This window comes from Aquarana catesbeiana, linkage group LG12, assembly GCF_042186555.1.
Source record: "Aquarana catesbeiana isolate 2022-GZ linkage group LG12, ASM4218655v1, whole genome shotgun sequence".
Taxonomy (NCBI): domain Eukaryota; kingdom Metazoa; phylum Chordata; class Amphibia; order Anura; family Ranidae; genus Aquarana; species Aquarana catesbeiana.
Genome location: NC_133335.1, coordinates 168338918 through 168366703, shown reverse-complemented (window position 1 = coordinate 168366703; position 27786 = coordinate 168338918). Strand labels below are relative to the sequence as shown.

Here is a 27786-nt window from a genome sequence, read left to right as displayed (position 1 = left end):
GCCACCCATCCGTGCCACCCATCCGTGCCACCCATCCGTGCCACCCATCCGTGCCACCCATCCGTGCCACCCATCCGTGCCACCCATCTGTGCCACCCATCTGTGGCCATCAGTGCCGCCTTATCTGTCCCCATCAGTGCCGCCTTATCTGTCCCCATCAGTGCCGCCTTAACTGTGCCCATCAGTGCCGCCTTAACTGTGCCTATCCGTGCCCATCAGTGCAGCCTATCAGTGCCCACCAGTGCCACCTCATCAGCGCATATCAATGAAGGAGAAAAATTACCTGTTTGCAAAATTTTATAACAAACTATTAAACATGATTTTTTTTTTTTTTTCAAAAATTTCCATCTTTTTTTGTTTAGCAAAAAATAAAAATCCCAGATGTGATCAAATACCACCAAAAGAAAGCTCTATTTGTGGGAAAAAAATGATAAAAATTTCATTTGGGTACAGTGTTGTATGACCGCGCAATTATCATTCAAAGTGTGACAGCGCTGAAAGCTCAAAATTGGTCTGGGCAGGAGGGGGGTTGAAGTGCCCAGTAAGCAAGTTGTTAAAGGGAACGCTCCTAAGCTCAGCTTGTTGCCTGTATAAAAGACACCTGTCCACAGAAGCAATCAATCAATCTGATTCCCAACCTCTCCACCATGGCCAAGACCAAGGAGCTGTCCAAGGATGTTAGGGACGAGATGGTAGACCTATACAAGGCTGGAATGGGCTACAAGACCAAGCAGCTTGGTTAGGGGGTGAAAACAGTACAATTATTTGCAAATGGAAGAAACCCAAAATAACTGTCAATCTCCCTCAGTCTGGGGCTCCATGCAAGATCTCACCTCGTGGAGTTTCAGTGATTATGAGAGCGGTGAGGAATCGGCCCAGAACTACACGGGAGAAGCTTGTCAATGATCTCAAGGTAGCTGGGACCATAGTCACCAAGAAAACAATTGGTAACACACTACGCCATGAAGGACTTAAATACTGCAGCGCCCGCAAGGTCCCCCTAATCAAGAAAGCACATGTACAGGCCCGTCTGAAGTTTGCTAATGAACATCTGAATGATTCAGAAGAGAGCTGGGTTAAAGTGTTGTGGTCAGATGAGACTAAAATCGAGCTCTTTGGCATCAACTCAGCTCAACCGTGTTTGGAGGAGGAATGCTGCCCATGACCACAAGAACACCATCCCCACTGTCAAATATGGAGGTGAAAACATTATGCTTTGGGGGGGTTTTTCTACTAAGGAGACTGAACAACTACACTGCATCAAATGATGGACAGGGCCATGTACCGTCAAATCTTTGGTGAAAACCTTCTTTCCTCAGTCAGGGCTTTGAAAATGGGTCGTGGATGGGTATTCCAGCATGACGATGACATTCAAAACACACAGCCAAGGCAACAAATGAGTGGTTTAAGAAGCACATTAAGGTCCTGGAGTGGCCTAGTCAGTCTCCAGACCTTAAATCCATAGAAAATATGTGGAGGGAGCTGAAGGTTCGATTACCAATTGTCAACCTCAAAACCTTAATGACTTGGGGAGGATCTGCAAAGAGGAGTGGGACAAAATTCCTCCTGAGATGTGTGCAAACCTGGTGGCCAACTACAAGAAACATCTGACCTCTGTGATTGCCAACAAGGGTTTTGCCACCAAGTACGAAGTCATGTTTTGCGAAGGGGTCAAATACTTTTTTCACTCATTTAAAATTCAAATCAATTTAACTTTTTTTGAAATGTGTTTTTTCTGGATTTTTTTTTTGTTCCGTCTCTCACTGTTAAGATATACCTCCCATTAAAATTATAGACTGATCATTTCTTTGTCAGTGGGCAAACATACAAAATCAGCAGGGGATCAAATACTTTTTTCCCTCACTGAACTGACTGCTGCTACAAGGTGCTCAAGTTTTGTGGGCCATCGACATCATAATTACTCCTCATGTCATGATTTTTTATTCCCACAGTCTTATGCATGCCTCCTAGTGTCTTTTAATGGGTTGTTCGTTTTATCTTCTTTTTGGCTAGAGTTCTGCTTTAGAAAATAATTAACCTAAACCCAATATACTTTTACTTCTAATTAATCTCAAGAAGGATTCTTTTAATAAAAAATAAAGTAAATCTTGAATTGGTATTTTTCTTTGTGTATGCATGTACTATATTTTGAGTAAGCTGCCAACATGGTGTATTTTACATTTACTTTACCATACATGTGTATATGCACATATGTCAAGCCCTGCAGCTTAATATTCTGACATGATATGTACTGTAGATATAAAATGCAATATGTAGAATTTTATTTAAGATTTGACTTGATTTTCCAGGGTCGCCCCATACTAGAGACTCCTCACAAGAAAGCCGGACAGAAGAGAAGCTTTGCCTATCCAAGCTTTATGGATGAGGACACAGTAGATGCCCCAGATACTCTGGATTCCTCCTTCTTCAGTAAGGCAAGAAACTTTCTGATTGTGTAATAAAACTCGTTTTCAAGATTCGCAGCACAGAAAACACATGTAAATCCCTGACAGAGGTACGGGTTAAGCACTGAACACCAGTATCATCCCCCAGCCTAACATAAATGCACCAAAATTGTATACTGCAGTTTCAGTACATAATAAGTGTAAGGTGAGGTTAAAAAGACAATTTAAAGGGAATTGATAAATTTTAACTTTTAATTCCAAACGTAATAAGATACTATCAAAAATGTACTTTTTTTTAGGGGTGGGGAGGTAAATATGTCAGATTTATATTTATGTACCATTTGCAGTCAGCAGGTAGTGTGCTTGAGGTGCTACCATTGACTATTCACACCATAGCACTAAACAACTCTGTAGAGAGTTCAAATGGCTTTTGTTGTGAGTAGCACTTTTTTTTTTAAAGTGATTCTAAAGGCAGGAGTTTATTTTTTTTACCTTAATGCATGAAGGTAAAAAAAAAACCTTCTGGGTGCGACTCCCTCCTTTATACTTACCTGAGCCCCATCTCAATCCAGCGATGTGCATGAGAGCAGCAGCTGCTCTGTGTGTGAATGGACAATGTTTAGGAGTGAGCCTCCTTGAGTGGCCCTCATAGCAAGAGGCTTGCTTTTGGGGGCACTCAGCAGGGGGGAGGGGCCAGGACCTGCAGGTGAGGGGGACACAAAAAAAGGATGGGCGCTGCTCTGTGCAAAAGCATTGCACAGAACAGGTATATATATAACATGTTTGTTATTTAAAAAAAAAAAAAAATCACAACCTTTTACAATCACTTTAAATTTTATATTAATTGACCGGTTCCTGTTAAAAGGTTAAATGAGAGTTGTGGCAAGCATAGCTGTTATGTTGGAAAGAAAGAGATTGACGTGAGGGTGAGGCTTGCCTGTTGGTTTTTAGCAGTTGTACCTCCAGTTCTCCTACTGCTATTTGTCCGCCCTTCACTTTAGCGTCTCAGAATGTCGCACTTGCTGCAGTCATTCTTGCATAAAGGGCAACGCCTAAAGTCAACCCGTGCTCTAGTTTAAAAGTAAAGTCTTGCTGCTTGGTGGCTGATGTTACCCTTCGTTGCTAAGCTCCATCATTGACCAACCCCCTTCTTCACTCCATCCAGTTGGAGTACTTTTTTGCCACTGCAACACACTGCCATTGGAAAGTGGAAAAGCAGTCTGAAGGAATCCGCTGTTAAGTTGGAAAGTCAGACCCAGTAATAAAGTAAAAATCAGAGTGGGGGACACACATAAGCATTATACAGAACATCAACTTTTATAATGTAGTACAGATAATTTGTCACAAAGTGAAAGGCCTGTCTGAGAAGCCTCCAATAGAAGCTGCTGTTTTCACAATCCTGGGCTGCGTATTAGTTTGAGCGCATGGCAGAGGTGCTATTATGTGGTTGTGGCAGTTCACACATATTTGCAGATGTATGCAACAATAACAGGTAGACCTTTAAGTGCTGTGAGATGGTGGGGTGGGATGCTGATATTTATCTTGCTTTTTCTAATTTTCTGCTTACCATAGGTGGACATGCATGACGAAACCTTCTCTATGCCAGATGACGTTTTTGAATCTCCTCCTCTCTCTGCTGCTTACTTCCGAGCTCCTGTCACAACAACTGAAGATGTTCCCATTTCAAGTGGGTAGGTATCCCTAATGTTGTGCTGAGACACGTACAGCTTTGTACATTACTCTGCAATTGGAGGAAAGGTTGCATAACTTGATTCTGTGTCCATTTGTAACTTCCTGTATACCAAAGTAATCTGGTTTTAAAAAAAAAAGCTTGAAAGTACCACTGAGAATCATAGACATTGTTGTCTGTGTTGGAACTATGGGGTTGATTTACTAAAGGCATATTGTACACTTTGCAAGTGCAGTTGCTCCAGAGCTTGGTAAATGAGTACAAGCTTCACTTGCAAAACAATACCCAATCACATGCAAGGAAAATTTAAAAAACTGACTTTTTTTTTTTTTTTTTTTGCACATCACTTACTAAGCTCTGGAGCAACTGCACTTTTAAAGTGCACAGACTATTTCCTTTAAGAAATCAATCTCCGGGTGTCACTAGATGGTGATATATGAAACAGTTCTAGTTTTGCACTGATACCGTCTTTTTTTTTTTTTTTTTTTTTTTTTGTTTTGTTTTGTTTATCGATGAGTACGAGTAACGATACTTTTCGGTCAACTACTTGCCAATACCGAGTACCCATACTTTGCAGTGTGATTTGTTCCAATGCAAAAAAATGGTCGCAAATCGCACTGCAAAGAATCGCATGTGATTTGAACAGGAATGCGTCGCGATTCCTGTCTGCATCGCATGTGATTTCCCCCACTACTGTCAGCTTCGGGGCGGACTGCCTCTACATCTCCTCCTTGAGCCCTGTGAGCACCGTCAGGGGCTGTGATTTGCTATAATCAGCGGGACCGGGACACCTATGCAGATTTTGCATTTGGTCGGATATATACTGTAAGTTATAAAATTTTTAATAAACTGCCCATTAGATGGCGCATTTCCCTTTCTAGATACACACACCTACTTTGCAGTGCGATTCGTGCCAATTCAATTTGTATTGACGCAAATTGCACCACAAAGTATCGGTAGCATTTGTGCGAGTACTGATACTCATGCAATTGCTTGGTATTGGTGCGTCGCTAGTTAATACCATTCTGGGTTTAAACAGGGCAAATTAATATTCCTAAAGCTGAATTCCAGGCAAACTGCTAAATACACAGATGAAGTTCATATTTGAGAGTTTTGACCTGCCACAGGTCTTTGTATGTCTGCCTATTTCTAAGATTTAACCAGCCTCCTCACACAACACACAGTCATTTTCTGATTGGACAAAATGTTGGGCTTGTCAAGTCCCTCTCCCCCATATAGGCTTACTTCCATGTTTCTTTTTTACCTTATTTTCTGAAGAAACCCTAATTTTGCCCCTAATGATATCCTCACAGGGGCTGCTAGGGTGTTCACTCTCTGAAGGGGAAATGTAAGGTTCCAAAAGGTAACCTGTGTCTAGAGGAAGTGATGTAGGATACATCCTTTGGTCCCGCCTCAAGTGAGTACTACATCGCTGTATAGCTGTAATGGTTATCTGAAGTGACAACACTGATGAACAGCTTAGCGATTCCACCCTGTGTGACTGCTGAGCTTGACCACCTCTGCATGACATTTATGAAGGAAATAGCTTTAACCACTTCAATACCAGGCACTTAGACACCTTCCCGCCCAGCCCAATTTTCACCTTTCAGCGCTGTTGCAATTTGAATGACAATTGCGCGGTCATGCTACACTGTACCCAAACAAATTTTTTATCATTTTGTTCCCACAAATAGAGCTTTCTTTTGGTGGTATTTGATCACCTCTGCGGTTTTTATTTTTTGCGCAACAAATAAAAAAAGACCGAAAATTTTGAAAAAAAACAAGTTTTTCTTTGTTTCTGTTAAATTTTTTTGTAAATAAGTACGCTTTCTCCTTCAATAATGGGCACTGATACGGCGGCACAGATGGGCACTGATACGGCGGCACTGATGGGCACTGATACGGCGGCACTGATGGGCACCGATGAGGTGGCACCAATGAGGTGGCACTGATGGGCACTGATAGGCGGCATTGATGGGCACTGATAGGCGGCACTGATGGGCACTGATAGGTGGCACTGGTATGCGGCACCGATGGGCACACATAGGCGGCACTGATGGGCACTCGTAGGTGGCATTGATTGGTATATATGGGTGGTACTGATGGGTACGTATGTGTGGCACTGATGGGCACTGATAGGTGGGCACAGATGGGCAATGACAGGTGGCACAGATGGGCAATGACAGGTGGCACAGATGGTCAATGACAGGTGGCACAGATGGGCAATGACAGGTGGCACTGATAGAGCATTGCTGGGCAGATCTGGGCATATCATGGACATAATAGTGCCAATCAGTGCCCATTTGTGGGCACTGATTGGCACAGATTGGGCACATGTGGATGGCCATGGGGTACATACCTGGCCATCCATGTTGCCCCTTCCCTGGTGGTCCTAGTGGCATCCCTGGTAGTCCAGTGTGGTGATCTGAGGGGGGGCTGCGCTGATAAACAATCAGCGCAGACCCCCCCTGCCAGGAGAGCCGCCGATCGGCTCTCCTCTACTTGCGTCTGTCAGACGCGAGTGAGGAAGAGCCAATCAACGGCTCTTCCTATTGACAGCGTGATCAGCCGTGATTGGACACGGCTGATCACGTGGTAAAGAGCCTCCGCCGGAGGCTTTTTACCAAGATCAGTGTAGCGGTGTGTCAGACTGACACACCGCTCCACCGATCGCCGCGATGCGCGCCCCCGGGGGCGCGCTGCGGCATGTTATCCTGCTGGACGTCATATGACGTCCAGTCAGGATAACACAACCACTTCCCGGACGTCAATCCGCTATAGGGCGGGCGGGAAGTGGTTAAGAAAGTTTAATTATAAAATATTTCATATGTGAGGTTTACCAGTTTTTGTTTTTTTTGGGGGGGGTATAGTTATAATTTTTCAAAATACAGTGGTGCGCTCTCTCCACCCCCCCAGTTGGACAGTGAAGGGTCAGACTCATGACCTCTGCTCCCTCCTTCTATTAACATGTTCCTTGTTGGCACATTTACATTCATCACACATATCCCAGGCACTTACTTATTCTAATTGTATTTAAAAAATAAATTGAATGTTTTAATCATGAATTTCAAGCTGCATTAATTTGTTCAGCTGTGGCCAGATGTTTTGAGACTGACACAAATAATGATGTTCACAAAGTCTGCTGTCTCAGTTTTTACAGTGGCAATTTGCATGTATTCTAGAATGTTATAGAATGTTATGAAGAGTGATCAGCTGAATTGAAATCAATTGCAAGTCCCTCTTTGCCATGAAAATTAACTTAATCCCGTAAACAACGTTTCCACTACATTTGTGAAGAAGGCTTTGGGGCGCCCAAGAAAGTCCAGCAAGCGCCAGGACCATCCCCTACAGTTAATTCAGCTGCGGGATTGGGGCACCACCAGTGCAGAGCTTGCTCAGGAATGGCAGCAGGCAGGTGTGAGTGGATTGCATCTGCACGCACAGTGAGGCAAAGAGGATGGCCTGGTGTCAAGAAGGGCAGCAAAGAAGCCACTTCTCTCCAGGAAAAACTTCAGGGATAGACTAATATTCTGCAAAAGGTACAGGGATTGGACTGCTGTGGACTGGGGTAAAGTCATTTTATCTGATGAATCCCCTTTCCGATTGGGGCATCCAGAAAGAACCTTTTCTGGAGAAGAAAAGGTGAGTGCTACTATCAGTCCTGTGTCATGCCAACAGTAAAGCATCCTTAGACCATTCATGCTTGGGGTTTCTTCTCAACCAAGGGAGTGGGCTCACTCACAATTTTGCCAAAGAACACAGCCATGAATAAAGAATGGTATAAAAACATTCTTCGAGAGCAACTTCTCCCATCCATCCAAGAACAGTTTGGTGAACAATGCTTTTCCAGCATGATGATAGTGGTAGTGATAACTAAGTGGCTTGGGGAACAAAACATTGAAATTTTGGGTCCATGGTCAGGATACTCCCCAGATCTTAGTCCCATTGAGAACTTGTGGTCAATCCTCAAGAGGCGGGTAAACAAAACAAAAAAAAAACACCCCACAAATTCTGACAAACTCCAAGCATTGATTATGCAAGAATAGGCAGCCATCAGTCAGGATAAGCCTTTGACACTTATGAAATGCTTGTAATTATACTTCAGTATATCATAGTAACATCTGACAAAAAAAGAAAAATACTGAAGCAGCAGACTTTGTGAAAATGTAATATTTGTGTCATACTCAAAACTTTTCGACATGTGTATGTTGTATCTGATTCGCATTCAGCCTTAACTAAAGCTAGAAGTACAATAGATTACAAAAAGGGTCCCTTTTAGTATTATCTGTAGCCAGGTTTGACCTGTGCTTTATTAGGTTATATCACCCATTAAAAACATTCTTTTTTTTTTTTTTTCTCTTGTGTTGTTGTTGCTGTTGGATATTGGGTGGGGTAATGTGATAGAAATGCTATATGCGCTCTTTTGTTGTATAATGTGAAAATTCAACAATAAAAAAAATAAAATATTTGTAAAAACATTCTTCTTATATTCTTCACTGTTTGCCATACAGCATTATTTATGTTTAAAACATTGGAAATGATTTTATTTAGGGCTCAAATTGTACTTTGCAGCACAGAAACTGTCTGTTCCCCAGCCAAAACCACTTTTATGTCCAATGTACACATGTCCCTTGGTAATAATATTTTTAGCCAAAGCAAAGAAGACGAAGCGGAGAATCCATTTAAATGTTAGAAGCTTATAAATAGAGTAAATGGTGATCCAGTGGGAAAGTTCTAACAAACTGAATCTCAAAAGGGGCAGGATGTCAGCCGCTCAGACTGCTTTCCAAAGAAGAAATGCACTAAGAAAAGGGTCTCATTTAAAATGAATAGCACAAGAACCTGATGGAAGAGGAACCTTTTATCTTGTAATGATTAAGAGAAAATTGGATAACTACAGCTATAATTCCAAAACCTATTCCCAGAACTTTGGCTAACACAAAAATGCGGGGAAAAGAATATAAGGAAAGGTATGTTAAAGAAAAACGTATCACAATGAATTCTATTTTGAGATGTATATACAGAGTCTTGAAAAAGCATTCATACCCCTTGAAATTTTCCACATTTTGTCATGTTACAACCAAAAACATAAATGTATTTTATTTGGATTATATGTGATAGACTAGGGGAATTAAAATTCACGGAGGTCCAGTCCGTAAAATGTCCTTTTCAGCAGAGGCTCGAATCACGCTTGATTCTTAATTGTACCTCTGCGCATTGGCAAACGCAGTGTGTGTCAACACCATGTGGCTCGGTATGGCGCAATTTAAAAAAAAGGGACAGGGACTTCTTTTTCTGCGTTTCTGCATATAAGGCAGCCCATTCAAATGAACTACATGCAGAATGAAGGACAGTGATATGAACCTAGCCTCAAAACCTTCACATCGCAACCCCATTATTATATCAGTGTTCTCAGTCCCCTGTGCACATCACAACCCCCCTCCTTTTTATCACAACTTCCTTTCACATCCAGATCCCCCCTTTACATCACAGTCCCCTACTTTACATTACAGTCCTTAGACCCCCTTTATATACTCCCCCCCCCCCCCCCCCTCACATTAATGTTCTCACGCATTTAATAGCACTGAAATTGATTTAAATGGTTTTCAATTTTTTTTTTTTACAAACGAGTATCTGAAAAGTAGGGATCAACCAATTATCAGCAAGGCCGATCAGTGTGGGCCGATATCAGCATTTTTCGAAGTATCGGTCACAAACTTGACCGATTATTACTGATATTGGTCTCCGCGGCCATCATTTTGGGGGCCAGAAGCCTGCAGACACAGTGCGCAGGGGCACACGGAACACGCACACGACGTCATTACGCCTCCCCGCACTGGGCCTAAGCCTCCCTCTCCTCATCCTCGACACTCGGGCGGACACGCCAGTTGGCAATCCAGCAGCCAGCCACTCACCCACAGCAGGGTGCCATCCAGCAGCCAGCCACTCGCCCACAGCAGGGTGCCATCCAGCAGCCAGCCACTCGCCCACAGCAGGGTGCCATCCAGCAGCCAGCCACTCGCCCACAGCAGGGTGCCATCCAGCAGCCAGCCACTCGCCCACAGCAGGGTGCCATCCAGCAGCCAGCCACTCACCCACAGCAGGGTGCCATCCAGCAGCCAGCCACTCACCCACAGCAGGGTGCCATCCAGCAGCCAGCCGCTCACCCACAGCAGGGTGCCATCCAGCAGCCAGCCGCTCACCCACAGCAGGGTGCCATCCAGCAGCCAGCCACTCACCCACAGCAGGGTGCCATCCAGCAGCCAGCCGCTCACCCACAGCAGGGTGCCATCCAGCAGCCAGCCGCTCACCCACAGCAGGGTGCCATCCAGCAGCCAGCCGCTCACCCACAGCAGGGTGCCATCCAGCAGCCAGCCGCTCACCCACAGCAGGGTGCCATCCAGCAGCCAGCCGCCCACCCACAGCAGGGTGCCATCCAGCAGCCAGCCGCCCACCCACAGCAGGGTGCCATCCAGCAGCCAGCCGCCCACCCACAGCAGGGTGCCATCCAGCAGCCAGCCGCCCACCCACAGCAGGGTGCCATCCAGCAGCCAGCCGCCCACCCACAGCAGGGTGCCATCCAGCAGCCAGCCGCCCACCCACAGCAGGGTGCCATCCAGCAGCCAGCCACCCACCCACAGGGTGCCATCCAGCAGCCCACCCACAGCAGGGTGCCATCCAGCAGCCAGCCGCCCACCCACAGGGTGCCATCCAGCAGCCAGCCGCCCACCCACAGCAGGGTGCCATCCAGCAGCCAGCCGCCCACCCACAGCAGGGTGCCATCCAGCAGCCAGCCGCCCACCCACAGCAGGGTGCCAGCCAGCAGCCGCCCACCCACAGCAGGGTGCTAGCCAGCAGCCCCCACCCACAGCAGGGTGCCAGCCAGCAGCCACCCACATCAGGGTGCCAGCCCACCCATATCGGGGTACCAGCCAGCCCACCCACAACAGGGTGCCAGCAAGCCCACCCACAGCAGGCCAGCCAGCAGCCACCCACTCACGCACATCAGGGTGCCGCCCACCCACATCAGGGTTCCAGCCAGCAAGCGCACCCACAGAAGGGTACCTGCCATTTTTTTAACCTTACTCTTTCAAATTCCAATGCAGATGGATGCAGAGAGAAAAAGTAAGTGTGTCATCTGGGACAATTTCTCATCTCAATCATCTCCAGGAAAAGCAGCCGTGTGCAACACATGCACAAACAATGTGAGCATGGGATCAACAATTGCAAAAACCAAAAATATGTTAAATCTTTGGGCCCATCTAAGAGTTTATAATGTTGAATTTTATATAATGAAGCACAGAGAAAACAAACTGAATCACAAAATGAAATGCCACAATCCCACCAAACAACAATAAAAGATATGTTTCAGAAAAAAGCTAAGTGGCTAAATTCGGATGGAAGTTCCCAACAGCTGGACAAAACAATCGCAGAGATGATGGTTACGTATAACCAGCCATTTACAATGGTGTCTGACTCTGAATTTCAGTGGTTGATGTCCATAGCTTAGCCAAGGTACCCACTGAAGAGTGAAAAAGTATTATCGAACCAAAATGCTGGGAAAGATTCACCAAAAGGTAGTTGAGAAAGTAAAGGCTATGCTGCAACCAGCGAATGCTGGGAACTCGCTCTCATTCACGGCTGACTGCTGGTCAGGACCAACGGAGTCACTAATGAGTCTTACATGCCACTTCATTGACAGCGGATGGACAAAAAGTCAACTGGTGGTGAATACAAAGGTGATGCAAAGATCCCACACTGGGGAGTACATTAGAGAAATGTTTCTAGGCATGCTTTAGGACTGGGTAATGGACAAAGACCCAGTGATGCTTGCGCTTCATGACAGCGGCACAAACATGGTGAAAAGAAATGAGGCTTGCTGAAGTGTCTGACCTCCGTTGCATGGCACGCAACTTGTGGTAAATGATGGTCTGTCAAGCCAGAGAGCTTTGATAGCTTTAATTGGCATGCTGAAGAGGTGCGCAGGCTATTTCCACCATTCAGTCCTTGCCAAGCGGTGACTGAGGTGCATTCAGGCAGACCTTGGCCTACCCAAATACAGCCTAATTCAGGCTGTTCCAACACGTTGGAATTCAACACTTCACATGCTGCAAAGAATGCTGGAACAGAAGTGAGCTCTGACCATCTATTCAGAGCTCAAAGGATATAGTTGTCCTGCTGATCAGTGGGACATTGTAGCCAATGTCATTGAGACCCTCCTACCCATAGAAGAAGTGACACTAGAGGTGAGTCATTACGACTCATCTGTCATCTTGTGTGAGAATGCTGAAGATGCTTCTTCAAGAGAATGAAGGACCCAACACACTTGGCATTAAAACATTCAGGCAGGTTATGAGGGACAGCCTCACCAAACGCTTTGAGAAGCATGAAGAGAATAAAAATGTGCTGGCATGTCTTTTGGATCCCCTAATGTTTAATTTTAATAAACATTAACATGTTCATTTTATACCAGATTTGTGCATAAAATTGGTGTTTATTTTTGAAAAGTTTAAATGTACAAAATATTGGCAAATTATATTGGCTATCGGCGTGGCAGAAATATCGGTATTGTATCAACATCAAAAAAACAATATGGGACGATCCCTACTGAAAAGTGTGGCGTGCATTTGTATTCAGCCCCCCTGAGTCAATACTTTTTTGTAGAACCACCTTTCTCTGCAATTACAGCTTCAAGTCTTTTTGGGGATGTCTCTACCAGCTTTGCACATCTAGAGAGTGACATTTTTGCCAATTCTTCTTTGCAAAATAGCTCAAGCTCTGTCAGATTGGATGGAGAGCGTCTGAACAGCAATTTTCAAGTCTTGCAACAGATTCTCAATTGGATTTAGGTCTGGACTTTGACTGGGCCGTTATAACACATTAATACGTTTTAATCTAAATCATCCATTGTAGCTCTGGCTGTATGTTTAGGGTCGTTGACCTGCTGGAAGGTGAACCTCCGCCTCAATCTCAAGTCTTTTGCAGACTCTAACGGGTTTACTTCTAAGATTGCCCTGTTTTTGGCTCCATCCATCTTCCCATCAACTCTGACCAGCTTCCCTGTCCCTGCTGAAAAAAAGCATCCCCACAACATGATGCTGCCACCACCATGTTTCACAGTGGGGATGGTGTGATCAGGGTGATGTGCAGTGTTCTTTTTCCACCACACATAGCGTTTTTTGCTTTTAGGCCAAAAAGTTACATTTTGGTCTCATCTGACCACAGCGCCTTCTTCCACATATTTGCTCTGTGCCCCACATGGCTTCTTGCAAACTGCAAATGGGACTTCTTATGGCTTTTTTTCAACAATGGCATTCTTCTTGCCACTCTTCCATAAAGGCCAGATTTGTGGAGTGCAGGACTAATAGTTGTCCTGTGGACAGATTCTCCCACCTGAGCTATGGATCTCTGCAGCTCCTCCAGAGTTACCATGGGCCTTTTAGCTGCTTCTCTGATTAATGCTCTCCTTGCCAGGCCTGTCGGATTAGGTGGACTGCCATGTCTTGGTAGGTGTGCAGTTGTGCCATACACTTTTTTTTTTTTTTTCAGTTTTCTGATTATGGATTGAACAGTGCTCTGTGAGATGTTCAAAGCTTGGGATATTTTTTTTATAACCTAACCCTGCTTTAAACTTCTCCATAACTTTAGCCCTGACCTGTCTGGTGTGTTCCTTGGCCATCATGATGCTGTTTGTCCACTAAGGTTCTCTAACAAACCTCTGAGGGCTTCACAGAACAGCTGTATTTATACTGAGATTAAATTACACACAGGTGATCTTTTGCTAAGTAGGTGACTTCTGAAGGCAATTGGTTCCACTAGATTTTAGCACACTTTTCAGAAATTTGTAAACATTTTTGAAAAACATTTATCATTTTCCTTCCACAATTATGTGCCACTTTGTGTTGGTCTATCACATAAAATCCCAATAAAATACATTTAAGTTTTTGGTTGTAACATGACAAAAATGTGAAAATACTTTTTCAAGGCGCTGTAGAATTATCAGTGTAACTGTGGTTGCCACAACTTAATTGGTTTATCGGGCTAACGCTACTGGTGTATACCGACAGGGCAGTGCTTTGTTGGCAAGTATAAATGATACTGTGGGTGCAGTAGAGTCATTCCAGGTGAGTATAAAGCTTTTTTTTTTTTTTTTTACACAAAATAGAATGAGTCAGAGCAGAGCTCTGTAGTGGGTATATAGAAGTCTGCCTAATCATTTAGGGTTATAACCTGCCACTTCTTCTAGTGCAGTTCAGAGAGTGATGTGCAGTGCAAGGGTAGGCTGATTCTGCTTAGAAGGTCAAATGATTGTGTCAGTGAACTGGGAATGATCTGACAAGCATCTTAAACTGATGTCCAGCGCAAGTGCACCTGATGACAAGCTTAGTTCGACTATTAACACAGGCCATAGAGGTTTTGACATTTTTAATTGTGTGTGCTGTGATAATATCATATTAATTTCACATGCTAAAATGTTTAACCTGTAAACCATGGCATCCAAGTTAATTAATGCCATTGGTGGTCAAGCCATTATTGACTTAAATGACATTGGTATTTATACAGAGGAATGGATCGTCGCTACCCCCTGACCAACCCAGCTGAATAAATGATAAAACAGCGACCTCAGCCTTCATATCTCCACCAAACCACACCACTGATGTATTGCATACCACCCAATGGGTTTTAGTGATAGTCATGATTAAGCCCCGGTGGGCGGGACAAAATGCATCAGGGTGTATGGTTTGGTGGAGACGTGTAAGGCTGCTCCTTATCGTTCATCTTAACTGGTCGGGAGTAGCGGCAATCCTTTCCTCTTTACATTTATTAACCTCCTGGATTGGTATTTATGTTAAATAATAAAGGTAAGTGAAATTTGACCATTGTATCCTATAAGAGTGCTGCTGTCATTATTCCAGGTCACAATGAAAAGGAACAGGATGGTGAAAAAACTCTCCTAGTTTTCACTCTTCTAGGTTTAATATAAAAGCGAGAGATTGTGCTGATGATTAAGGGGCAATGATATGTTTTTAATTTTTTGCAGGAGAGAATTTGTGAGGCCTTCTCCTACTTTGGCTGCCCACCCTCGTAGAGGGAAGCGCATTGCATCTCAGGTGAAACACTTTGCCTTTGATCGTAAGAAGCGCCTGTACGGCCTCGGCGTTGTTGGGAATTGGCTAAACAGAACCTACAGGCGGAGTATAAGCAGCACAGTGCAGACCCAACTGGAGCATATTGACAGTCACAGGTGAGATTTAATATGGTATTGATCATTCACATTTTGGTAGCTGCATTGCTGAAAATTTTGCCGAACTTCATTGGTGACTGTACTTGTATCGAGAGACAATATTTTAAAGGGAAAGTATAATGTGTTTTTATGGAACACACATTGCTCACTAGCATTAAAATACCTTTAAAAATGATCCATTTGAACTGCAGGCATTGTGGAGAATTTCATCTTCAAAGTTCTTAACAGAGACTTTGAAATCACAGCTCTTTTCTCATTTTCTATGGCAGCCTTCTAAAGTAAACAAACTGCAAATGCTGTAAGCCCGTAAACAGCAACTAAAACTAATGTCATAGTCTCTGTTGTGATTTTTGCAGTTCAATTACTCCACACTGCCTGTAGTACAGAGGTCAGCAGGGACTTGTTTTAAAGCTGTATGGTTTGCAAAAGTTTTAATGTGCATACTCTATGCACATATGCACTTTAAGGAACATAGCTGGCATGTGCATAGTCAACTTATTTTTTTTTTCTTTTTTGTATTCTTTTTGCAGGCCTTACTTTACCTATTGGGTCACAGTTGTCCATGTGCTCATCACTTTGCTCGCCATTGGTACATATGGCATTGCACCCATTGGATTTGCGCAACACACCGCCACTGAACTGGCAAGTTGATATCCTGATATCGTGCATTTGCTCCCTTTTTAGGATGAACAGATATTGGTTTTGTTTCTTTTTTAATGTTGGGACTGACATACTTTCATAAAAATGTTTTTTGTTTTTTAGCAGTGGCGGCTGGTGTTTATTTTTTTATTTTTTTTGGGGGGGGGGGGCAGCGGCAAACTATCCACCCGAAAGGACCACCCACCCCTGGTAGGTCAGGCAGAGTAGGCCGGGGCCCTCACTTAACCCATCTCTCTGGCAGCGCTCTGGGCAGCGTCGGCTTCTCTCTGGGCTGTTCTCTCCGGCTGCTTCCTCGCTTACCCTGCGTCTCCTCCCTCCCTCCTACTGGCGGCTAATCTGATTGGATCTCTTTTCGGCCAATGGAGTGACGGGTCTCGCGACCCACTTCCTGATTGGGCGGAAGGAGAATCTGTGTTACAATGGCGAATATTCATTCGCTATTGTCACACAACTGGGTGGGCTTCGGGCGCAGTACTCTGCGATCTGAGCTCACCCTTTTTTGAAGCCTATTGGGGCCTCTGGCTCTAATCACATGCTTAAAAAAAAAAAAAACACCCCCTCCATTGAAATCCATGCGTCTGGCACCCTGCATGTAGATCAGGGGGCCGGATGTATCGATGGGGGGGGTGGCGCCCATGCGCCCCTAATGGCCACTGTTTTTTCAGTGTATTTTATGTGTATATTTTTTTTTACTGTGAGTAAGAGAAGTGACACTTCGTTTTCCTCAATGCTGGTCTGTACATACAGGGTTATACATATGAAAGCAAACTGCCTCTGCTGCGCTCTGTCTTGATAAAACCCATAAATGCTTATATATACTCTGTAACATCAGTGTCATGAATGAACCCGTATTATGTTTGTGAATAAATATTTACCAACAACAGAAAGGCCCCATTCACACTGTCACACAACGTCGGGTGTCGCACTACACACAACCTACAGTGAGGGCAAAAAAGTATTTAGTCAGCCACCAATTGTGCAAGTTCTCCCACTTAAAAAGATGAGAGGCCTGTAATTGTCATCATAGGTATACCTCAACTATGAGATATACCTCATAGTTTTTTAGCCCACATCTGCTTGCTGTGTCTCTGTATGCCATTAACTGTGAACGGCACCTTAAACGCGAAACATGTTTTTTACTGAACACATGCAAAATCATGTGCATATGCATGCTAGTTTGGTGTGAATGTAGCCTAAAAAGATATAAAACCTATGTTCATGAATTGAAATTAACCCCTCAAATCATTATAGTTTACCTTTTTTAAAAGTGGAAACATTCTGTTAACTTATTAGGAGCTACATGATAAATATATTGGTGTATTTACAATGATAAATATTGTATTAAACGTGTGGAAATAGTAGGGGGATTTAATATCCCATATTGATTTGCATAAATCTATTTTTTTCATGTTTTTGTAGTAGATTATAGCTTATGTCTTTCGTTTTTTAGGTCCTAAGGAACAAAGGTGTGTATGAGAGTGTGAAATACATACAGCAGGAAAACTTCTGGATTGGCCCAAGTTCGGTAAGTGTAATGTTCTGACCTCCTATCATAGTGACCACATACACCTCTCTTTATTACACTGCCATGCTGTCAATTTTCTACTGCTCCTGCAATGGATATAAATAAAGCGAGGGGCAGGCAACCTTTAAGGGGTGGAGAGCTACCTTAGCAGCATGGAAGAGACGAAAGCTCATTGGGGTATGGTACCCTTTCCCAAAAAAAAAAATTAGTAAGGGTAACATTAAGAAAACTTTGCTGTAAAAATATAAACTTGGCCTATTTGAAAAGATAGCTTCAGTGAGAAATTTAACATTCTCAATTTTTTCTGGAAAGACCGTTGGAGTCCATCATGAAGGCAGAACTGGTACTGCAGGCTGACTTGCTTGACTAGGCCTGGATGGCCTTTATTCTGGCGCAGTTGTCTGTTCTCACCTGACTGCCCAGGATGAGTTCTGGCCAGTGTAAGTAGTATGTAGGGCAGTGTCCAGTGGCTAATAGTATGTGGGGCAGTGTCCAGTGGCTAATAGTATGTGGGGCAGTGTCCAGGGGTCAGTAGTATGTAGGGCAGTGTCCAGGGGTCAGTAGTATGTAGGGCAGTGTCCAGGGGTCAGTAGTATGTAGGGCAGTGTCCAGGGGTCAGTAGTATGTAGGGCAGTGTCCAGGGGTCAGTAGTATGTAGGGCAGTGTCCAGGGGTCAGTAGTATGTAGGGCAGTGTCCAGGGGTCAGTAGTATGTAGGGCAGTGTCCAGGGGTCAGTAGTATGTAGGGCAGTGTCAGTAGTATGTAGGGCAGTGTCCAGGGGTCAGTAGTATGTAGGGCAGTGTCCAGGGGTCAGTAGTATGTAGGGCAGTGTCCAGGGGTCAGTAGTTTGTAGGGCAGTGTCCAGGGGTCAGTAGTTTGTAGGGCAGTGTCCAGGGGTCAGTAGTTTGTAGGGCAGTGTCCAGGGGTCAGTAGTTTGTAGGGCAGTGTCCAGGGGTCAGTAGTTTGTAGGGCAGGGTCCAGGGGTCAGTAGTTTGTAGGGCAGGGTCCAGGGGTCAGTAGTTTGTAGGGCAGGGTCCAGGGGTCAGTAGTTTGTAGGGCAGGGTCCAGGGGTCAGTAGTTTGTAGGGCAGTGTACAGGGGTCAGCAAGGCAGAGTGGGGGCACTGTACAGAGGTCAGAAGTTTGTACAGTAGAGCACATTGGTCAGCACTGTGTAGAGCAGAGTGTGATTTTCCCCCCCCCCCCTCCCCCATGCAGAGTGGTGCAGGGAAGAGGCCATGACACATTGCTATATGGTCTGGTGCATTGATCCCCACTGACCCTCCCATGTAACTTAACATACCAGCACCGGAAATGGAGAGGAGGGGCCGGTGGAGATCAGCGCAGAACACATGTATATGTTGGCTTTCCTGCGCCGCTCTGTTTATGGGATAGGATCATTTCAGGTGGACATAATCGATCCCAATTGTAAAGGGGGTTGCCAAAATATTTACTATATTTTATTTAATCTGATGTGTTTTATTTGTAACCAATATTCCCCCTCTGGGCAATGATATCAATTAAAGCTGAAGGTTAATCTGCTTATATTTTTGCCTTTTTTGATCCCTCCCGCCCCTCTTCCTGTCCTCATCTTGCAAATATAATTTTGCAACAAATTCTTTGTTTTTATTACATACCCTATTTTAGACCCAGTGACATTGCTGGGTCTGTGTGCTTCTCTATGCAATTCAGGCAGATTGGGGCAGCAGGAAGAGCGGGTTAGATGATGCTGGATGTCCAGGAAATGAGGCAGGCTCTATCACTGGCTCTCTGCTGCTACCTCGGTTGCAATTGACAGTACTGACGCTGTGTTTGGGAGCAGATGTACATGCACAGCCTTAACACTTTGTCTACGTATGCTAAGGCTTTGGGAGCAACTCTCCAAACACAGGCTCAGCATTGTCACCATGCATGCCCTGAAGTTGTGTGCAGGAGAGCAGCTCCTGATTACAGCCTCAGTGCTCTGTGTATAATTGCTAAGAGTGAACCAGAGCAGTTCTCCTACACACAGCCTTGGTGCTCTATGTTTTTATGGCTATGCTACAACTGTGATCCGGAGTAGTACACACAGCCTTAGCTGTCAGTTTTTATCTCACATAGCAGCCAGAGGAGGAGCAGCAGAAGGCAGCCAGAAAGGAATCCAACACACCCGAAAGTGTCAAGTTCTTTTTTTTGTTTGGTTGTTTTTGTAATAACAGTTACAAATTAATCACTGTACGAGTAAGGCCTCTTTCACACGGACTGTTCGTTCAGGTCCGCCTGTCAGTTTTTTAGGCGGACCTGAACGGACACTCCATGGAGGTCTATGGAGCGTTGGATGTCAGCGGTGACATGTCCGCTGACATCCGACCCGCTCCGAAAAAGTGTAACGGAGGAAAAACCTACTTTTCCATCTGTTATCGGATCGGATGACGACGGACTCTACGGTCCGTCATCACCCGATTCCCCATATGGGAGAGCGGCGCTCTGACAGGTCCGTCGCTGCACAGTGTGCAGCGACGGACCTGTCATCTTCCTGCTCAGCGGGGATCGGCGGAGTGATCCCCGCTGAGCAAGCGGATGTTCACGGGGCGGATCATCACTGATCCGCCCCATGTGAAAGAGCCCTAATAAAAAAATGTTTTGCTGACAAGGTCTCTTAAATGCTTTTGCTGTGTCTCACAAGCTAGTAAAAGTCAGCTGGTAACACCAGGCATAACACTTTGCCTATAACTGACTCTTTTTTTTAAAGCAGGGGGTAGGCAACCCAGGCACTGGTACCGCAAGCGGCACGCAAAGCCTCTTTTGCCGGCACACGACTCCCTTCCCATCAGCAGAGCAGCGCAGGGAAGTGTCAGTGAGACACTAATGCATTCCAATTTCCGAGTTCCCCACGTCGCACCTGCACTGGGGGGGGGGAGGCACTGTACCCCCACATTTTGTAAAAGATGGCAAACATTGTTTGGTCCTCTAACTTTGCTGTAGCTGCAATCATCAGCTTTTGTGATGGGGAAGATATTGGGTGCAGTTCTGCTGGGGGGGGGGGGGTCCCTGTTTCCAGGAGGAGGACTGTCATTGGCCTCACAGGCCTGCTAGCCCCCTCCACCATCTGGAGGAAGATGACTCGTTTGGTTGCCACTACCAATCTTGAAAAGAAGGAATTTCACTGTGATTGAGAAAACCACAATCGGGTAACAATTTGTGGAATTACTATTGCGCTTTTGGAACTTTATGAAATTAATCCTGAACCTTTGCGTCACTACTGAACCCCTGCACTCTATGTCCCTTTAAGCCACAGCGCAATGAAAATCACACCCAACTTTTGCGCCACACTTAGCTGCGGGGGCCCAACTTATGATCCTGCACACAGGCTCAGAAAATACCCTGACCTGAGCTCATCATTGCGCATCCATTTCAGATGCTTGTATGTGACATCACATACATCACATACAAGCACATGGGCTGGATGCAAGAGGAGGATCAGCAGGAGGAGTGTGCCAGGACAAGTAGATGTGTCTCATCTCTGCTTCCTTTCACCACTCTGCATATCACGCATATCATAGATGAGAAGAGGGTACAGCGGTGGGGAAAATGAGCAGAAGGGGCAGGTGTGCAGGGAGGTACAGTGGTGTAAGAGATGAGAAGGGGCTTCACCAGTGGGACAGAAGAACAGAGGGGTACAGTGTTGGGGCAGATAAATAGGGGGTTCAGTGGTGGGACAGAAAATCGGGGGGGTAGAGCAGTGGGGCAGATGTGAAAGGAGGTGTATTGGTTCAGTGTTGGGGCAGATGAAAAGGAGGTTCAGTGGTGGGACAGATGAAGCGGGGGGTTCAGTGTTGGGGCAGATGAAAAGGAGGTTCAGTGGTGGGACAGATGAAGCGGGGGGTTCAGTGTTGGGGCAGATGAGAAGGGAGTTACAGTGGTGGGAAAGGTGAGCAGGGGGGGGGGGGTTCAGTGTTGGGGCAGATGGGAAGGGGGTTCAGCGGAGGGACAGAAGAGCAGAGGGTACAGCGATGGAGCAGATGTGAAAGGAGGTGCATTGGTTGACAGATGAACAGGGAGTTACAGTGGTTGGGCAGCAGAGCAGGGGGTACAGAGGTGGGCCAGATGTACAGGGGGGTACAGTGGCGGGGCAGGGGCGAAAGGAGGTATATTGGTGGGACAAATGAGCAGGGGGAACAGAGGTGGGGCAGATGTGCAGGAGGTACATTGGTGGGGCAGATGAGAAAGGGGGGTTACAGTGGTAGGGCAGATGAGCAGATAGGTTCAGTGTTAGGACAGATGAGAAGATGGTTCAGTGGTGAGACAGAAGAGCATTGGGGTACGGCAGTGGAGCAGATGTGCAGGGAGGTACAGTGGTTGGACAGTAGAGCAGGGTAGTACAGTGGTGGGGCAGTTGTGCAGGGGGGTACAGTGGTGAAACAGATTTGCAGGGGGGACAGTGATCTGAGGTGTGAAGGTACATGAATTGGGGCTGATGTAAGGTGTGGAGTTAAAGGAATTGGGGCTGATCGGAGGCGTGAGTACAGGATGTTAATTTCTCACTACTAAAGTAGTTTACAGCATTTACTTTATAAAAAATCCTTTTCGTGATTGAGAGTGTGAAGTTGACATTTTTTTTTTGTTATAAAATCGGCACTCTCAATTTCTTTGAAAATATTTTTCAGCACACTGTGCTCAAAAGGTTGCCTACCCCTGCTTTAAAGGAATGAAAAGGCTACATTATGTGAAAAGGCAAAGTATAACATTTATATCAATGTAACGCACCTTGGGAGGCAAAAGGCCAGCCTTCCAGAATACCAAGTGTGAATATGTGCACATGAGAAAAGCTCAGGATTTAAGGCCCCGGCCCCTGAAAGGAAATCTGTATTTAGAGAAATGTGGGGGCTGCAATTTCTGACTTCTTTCTAAAAATGCTGGTTGCTTGGCTATTTGCAGCCTTAAAGTACAACAATTGGCCAAACTATTTTAAGTTTTGGATAGAGGGGAGAGGGATTGAAACACCTGCTAGGTTTTTTTGCTTTCTGTGCCCCCTTTAGGGAGGTTCACCCCCTCTCTATTTGTCCTGTTGACCATTGAGAGTGAAGTGAGAGGCCATCAGGCCTTAATCATTGCTGAGCCTGATCGTCAACAACGCATTGGCTTTTTTGACTGTTCACCTGCAATAATAAAATAATGTTTTAACCAACTTCCATGGCACCAGCCTTTCTCTATTTTTTACATGGACTTTAAGGAACAAGCATCCAGCAAGAAAAGTCCAAAACTTTTTTAATGTGTTCTTAGCCACTGACCTGGAACTAATTTTTAAATAAAGTGTTTTGATCAGTTTGGCCAAGCAACTTTCTTTTTTCTTAGCATAGGATAGCAAGGGCTGCCGACATATTTTCTCATCATGTTTTCTTTAATGACTAAAGCCCTGTGTGAAATTCAGCAGACTTTTGGTCAGTGTGTACAGCAGCCTGTCTGAAAGAAGCCAATCTAATAAGCGGCTTTAGGGACATGCTGGCAAACCAGCATCTGATCAACCGCTTGCAGCCAATGGCTGAGTGCTGATCCGTGTATTCTGGCATAGGGGGAAGGGGGGAGTTCCCTTTTTCTTTTTTCTTCCCCCTATATTAGGTAAAACAAAATTCAAGGCTGACTGCAGTCACTCTGATCATTAAAGACACAAGCTATGGTCATGAAGGGGAGAGATTGAAGCATGGTTTCTCGCACATTATTGTGTACTTAAACTGCATCCTCCTGTGTAGCCACTTATTACTCTGCAATGCTGAATCTTCAATGTATAGTTATACATGCCTTCGTTCATATAAGCTACTTAATTTTCCTCAACCATGAGTATGGTATCTGCAGATCAACACTGAAGCTGTATGGTCCACATAATTAGCACTGTCATTGTATGCACTCTCAGCCATCACACATACTTAAAGCAGAACTAAACCCATCAATTTAACGGTTTCCCAAAACCATCAAAAGGCTGGTGTCATAACTGATCATATGTGCAGCACTATGGTGAATGCAGATAAAACGGAGACCAAATGGCAGCTTCTTTGACTGTAAAGGACAAGAGGGTTTAGTTCCACTTCAAAGTGCTGTGCTCCCCAAATCTCCCTGCTGGTCACTGACATCTTCAGCCCGATGGCTTTCAGGTATTGATCTGCAGCCATTGCTATTGGCCGGACAGAGATGATGTCACTCCCAGGAATGTGCAGGATTTCAGCCTTGGAAGTACAGTTCCCCTTTTCAAGTGTTCACCTTTTTAGAAAAAAATGAAAGGGTAAACTAGCACCCTACACTCTCTCCTCCCCCCTGGTTCCCCACTTTCACTTACCTCCGCTGGTGATACAGTTTCACCGTCCACACAGCCTGGTGCAGGCCAATCAGAACCACTCTGATCAATCCCAGTGTCCCTAGGGAAAGAAGAGGAAGAACAGCACAGTTTTTAAACCACAGGTCCCACTGCACCGGTTGCATAGATTGTGAAAATGTATCACCCACAGAGGTAAGTGCATGTGGGAATGGGGTAGGGTATTCACTTTTTTTTTTTTTTTTTTTTTCAATTTCTGAAAAGTTGAACACTTTGATATCTGCCATTTTCTACATCACTTGTTGTACCTGATTTTATATTCTGGACTTTGTATCTTTCAGATAGCTCTGATTCACCTTGGAGCAAAGTTTTCGCCCTGCATACGTCGGGATGCACAAATTGACCGCTTGATTCAGAGAGAACATGATCTAGAACGGGAGTCTGGCTGTTGCGTTCAAAATGATAATTCGGGGTGTGTGCAGACACTACAGCGGGTTTGCTCGGTAAGGAATCAAGAATGATGGCACACACCAATCTGCTTAAACCACATCAACACTAATTTGCCACTAGGTGGCAATCACCGTCCAGCTGAAGAGACCAATCCTAGACACAAGATTAGTTGCAGTTCTAATTTTCAGTGCAATATGAGGCAGCTAGAAAATATACCATTGATTGCAGTTCTCAATTAATAAACTAGTGTGTATATGGAATCTGACTTGATATGACTCCCTTTCAATCCCCTATAAAATCAGCATTCAGCTCAGAAGAGGTTGGGGCAGCACTGGGACTTCCCATGTTTCAGTCAGGCTTGCCTCATGCAAAAGTGCTGACAACATGCTAAAAGGAGGAGAGAGAGACCAGTGACCTCATCAGTCTCCTGCTGCTCTTTTACTGTACAGCCAGCAGTCTGGGGGTGGAGGGAGACAGCACTGCATTTTCTATCTGTAAGTGGCATAATTTCCCTGGCTGTACTTTATAAAGAGACTGTGTATATCTTATGGCAGGATGGGCAGAAATCTAAATCCTTTGTAAAATGGCTTTCATATAGTTACATAGTTAGGTTGAAAAAAGACACAAGTCCATCCAGTTCAACCATATAAATAAATAATATCATACAATCCTTTACCCACAGTTGATCCAGAGGAAGGTGAAAAACCCCAGCAAAGCATGATACAATTTGCTACAGCAGGGGAAAAAATTCCTTCCTGATCCCCCAAGAGGCAATCGGATTTTCCCTGGATCAACTTGACCTATAAATGTCAGTACCTAATTATAATATGTACATTTAGGAAAGAATCAAGGCCTTTCTTAAAGCAATCTACTGAGCTGGCCAGAACCACCTCTGGAGGGAGTCTATTCCACATTTTCACAGCTCTTACTGTGAAGAAACCTTTCCGTATTTGGAGATGAAATCCCCTTGTCCTCTGTGTTGACCGTGAAGTGAATAGCTCAACACTAATTTCACTATATAGACTTATATATTTGTACATGTTGATCATATCCCCCCTAATCGCCTCGTCTCAAGAGAATAAATTCTGTTCCTCTAATCTTTCCTCATAGCTGAGTTCCTCCATGCCTCTTATCAGTTTGGTTGCCCTTCTCTGCACTTTCTCCAGTTCCCCGATATCCTTTTTGTGAACTTATGCCCAAAACTGATGAGGTCTTACTCATTTGTACAGGGGCAAAATTCTCTCTCTCTCTCTCTCTCTCTCTCTCTCTCTCTCTCTCTCTCTCTCTCTCTCTCTCTCTCTCTCTCTCTCTCTCTCTCTCCTCTCTCTCTCTCTCTCTCTCTCTCTCTCTCTCTCTCTCTCTCTCTCTCTCTCTCTCTCTCTCTCTCTCTCTCTCTCTCTCTCTCTCTCTCTCTCTCTCTCTCTCTCTCTCTCTCTCTCTCTCTCTCTCTCTCTCTCTCTCTCTCTCTCATCTGCCACATAGTCGCCCAATTAAACAGTGTATTGCGGTCGGCTTGTAAGTTGAAGACAATCCTGTAAGGATGTTATTTCACTGCATAGTTTGGTGTCATCTGCAAAGACTGAAATGTTACTTTTAGTCCCAGATCCTATATCATTTATAAAGATACTAAAAAGTAAGGGTCCCAACACTGAACCTTGGGGTACACCACTGATAACCTTAGACCATTCAGAGTAAGAATCATTAACTACTACTCTCTGAATTCTGTCTTGGCCAGTTTTCTATCCATTTACAACTGATATTTCCATGCCTAGACTTTTTTACCTTACACATTAGCCGTGTGTGGGGTACTGTATCCAACTCTTTTGCAAAATCCAAGTACTGTATACCACGTCTACAGCCACCCCTCTGTCCAAGGTTTCACTTACCTCTTTATAAAAAGAAATCCGATTTGTTTGACAACTTCTTTCTTTCATGAATCCATGCTGTCTGTTGCTTAAAATATTTTTTTTCCAGCAAGAACTTGTCTATGTGATCTTTTATTAAACTCTCCAGTATCTTCCCAACTATAGACATTAAACTAACAGGTCTATAGTTACTTGGTAAAGACTTTGATCCATTTTTAAATATAGGCACCACATTGGCCCTATGCCAATCCAATGGTACTATTCCCGTCATTAATAAGCCCCTAAAAATTAGATACAGTGGCTTTGAAATGACAGAGCTCAATTCTTTTAGGATCCATGGGTTGATGCCATTTGGTCCAGGTGCTTTATTCACCTTTATTCTGTCTAAATATTTCTGGACCATATCACTTTTGAGCCATTGTGGATCATTTGGGCTGTGTCAATACCATCCCCATTATGGACTTCAGCTCCCCCATGCTCTCTTCGTATACACAGAATTGAAGAAGGTATTTAATAAATTTGCCTTCTTTGTCCCAGTCACCCGCTCTAGATTATTTTGTAAAGGCCTACATGCGCAGACCTTACCTTTTTTACTATTAACATATACTGTGCCTTGAAAAAGTATTCACACCCCCTGAAATTTTACAAATTTTTTTCACTTTACAACCAAAAACGTAAATGTATTTCATTGGGATTTTATGTGATAGACCAACACAAAGGGGCACATAATTGTGAAGCGGAAGGAAAATTATAAATGGTTTTCAATTTTTTTTTTAAAACTAAATATGTGGCGTGCATTTGTATTCAGCCCTCTTTACTCTGATACCCCTAACTAAAATCTAGTGGAACCAGTTGCCTTCAGAAGTTACGTAATTATTAAATAAATAATCTTAGTATAAATACAGTTGTTCTGTGAAGCCCTCAGAGGTTTGTTAGAGAACCTTAGTGAACAAACAGCATCATGAAGGCCAAGGAACATGCCAGACAGGTCAGGGATAAAGTTGTGGAGAAGTTTAAAGCGGGTTAGGTTGTAAAAATCATCCCAAGCTTTGAACATCTCACGGAGGACTGTTCAATCCATCATCCAAAAATGAGTATGGCACAACTGCAAACCTACCAAGACATGGCCGTCCACCTAAACTGACAGGCCAGGCAAGTAGAGCAATAATCAAAATAGCCGCCAAAATGCCCATGATAAACTCTGGAGGAGCTGCCAAGATCCACAGCTCAGGTTAGAGAATCTGTCCACAGGACAACTATTAGTCATGCACTCCACAAATCTGGCCTTTATGGAAGAGTGGCAAGAAGAAACCATTGTTGAAAGAAAGCCATAAGAAGTCCAGTTTGCAAGAAGCCATGTGGGGGACACAGCAAACATGTGGAAGAAGGTGCTCTGGTCAGCGGAGACCAAAATTGAACTTTTTGGCCTAAAAGAAAAACGCTATGTCTTCTAACACTGCACATCACCCTGGACACTCCATCCCCACCGTGGTGGTGGCAGCATCATGTTGTGGGGATGCTTTTCTTCAGCAGGGACAGGGAAACTGGTCAGAGTTGATGGGAAAATGTATGGAGCCAAATACAGGGCAATCTTAGCTGAAAATCTGTTAGAGTTTGCAAAAGACTTGAGACAAGGTTCACCTTATAGCAGGGAAATGACCC

General features: G+C 44.5%; 1 protein-coding gene across 1 annotated transcript in view; it reads left to right on the top strand.

Moving 5' to 3' along the window:
- Nucleotides 1-27786, top strand: part of RHBDF2 (rhomboid 5 homolog 2) — a gene marked incomplete in the record, with an annotated part of 177679 nt that overhangs the window by 127220 nt on the left and 22673 nt on the right. The window contains 6 exon segments of the mRNA XM_073606201.1: nt 2310-2435; nt 3978-4096; nt 15137-15340; nt 15871-15982; nt 17451-17525; nt 24151-24312. Coding sequence (XP_073462302.1) covers nt 2310-2435; nt 3978-4096; nt 15137-15340; nt 15871-15982; nt 17451-17525; nt 24151-24312 — 798 coding nt within the window.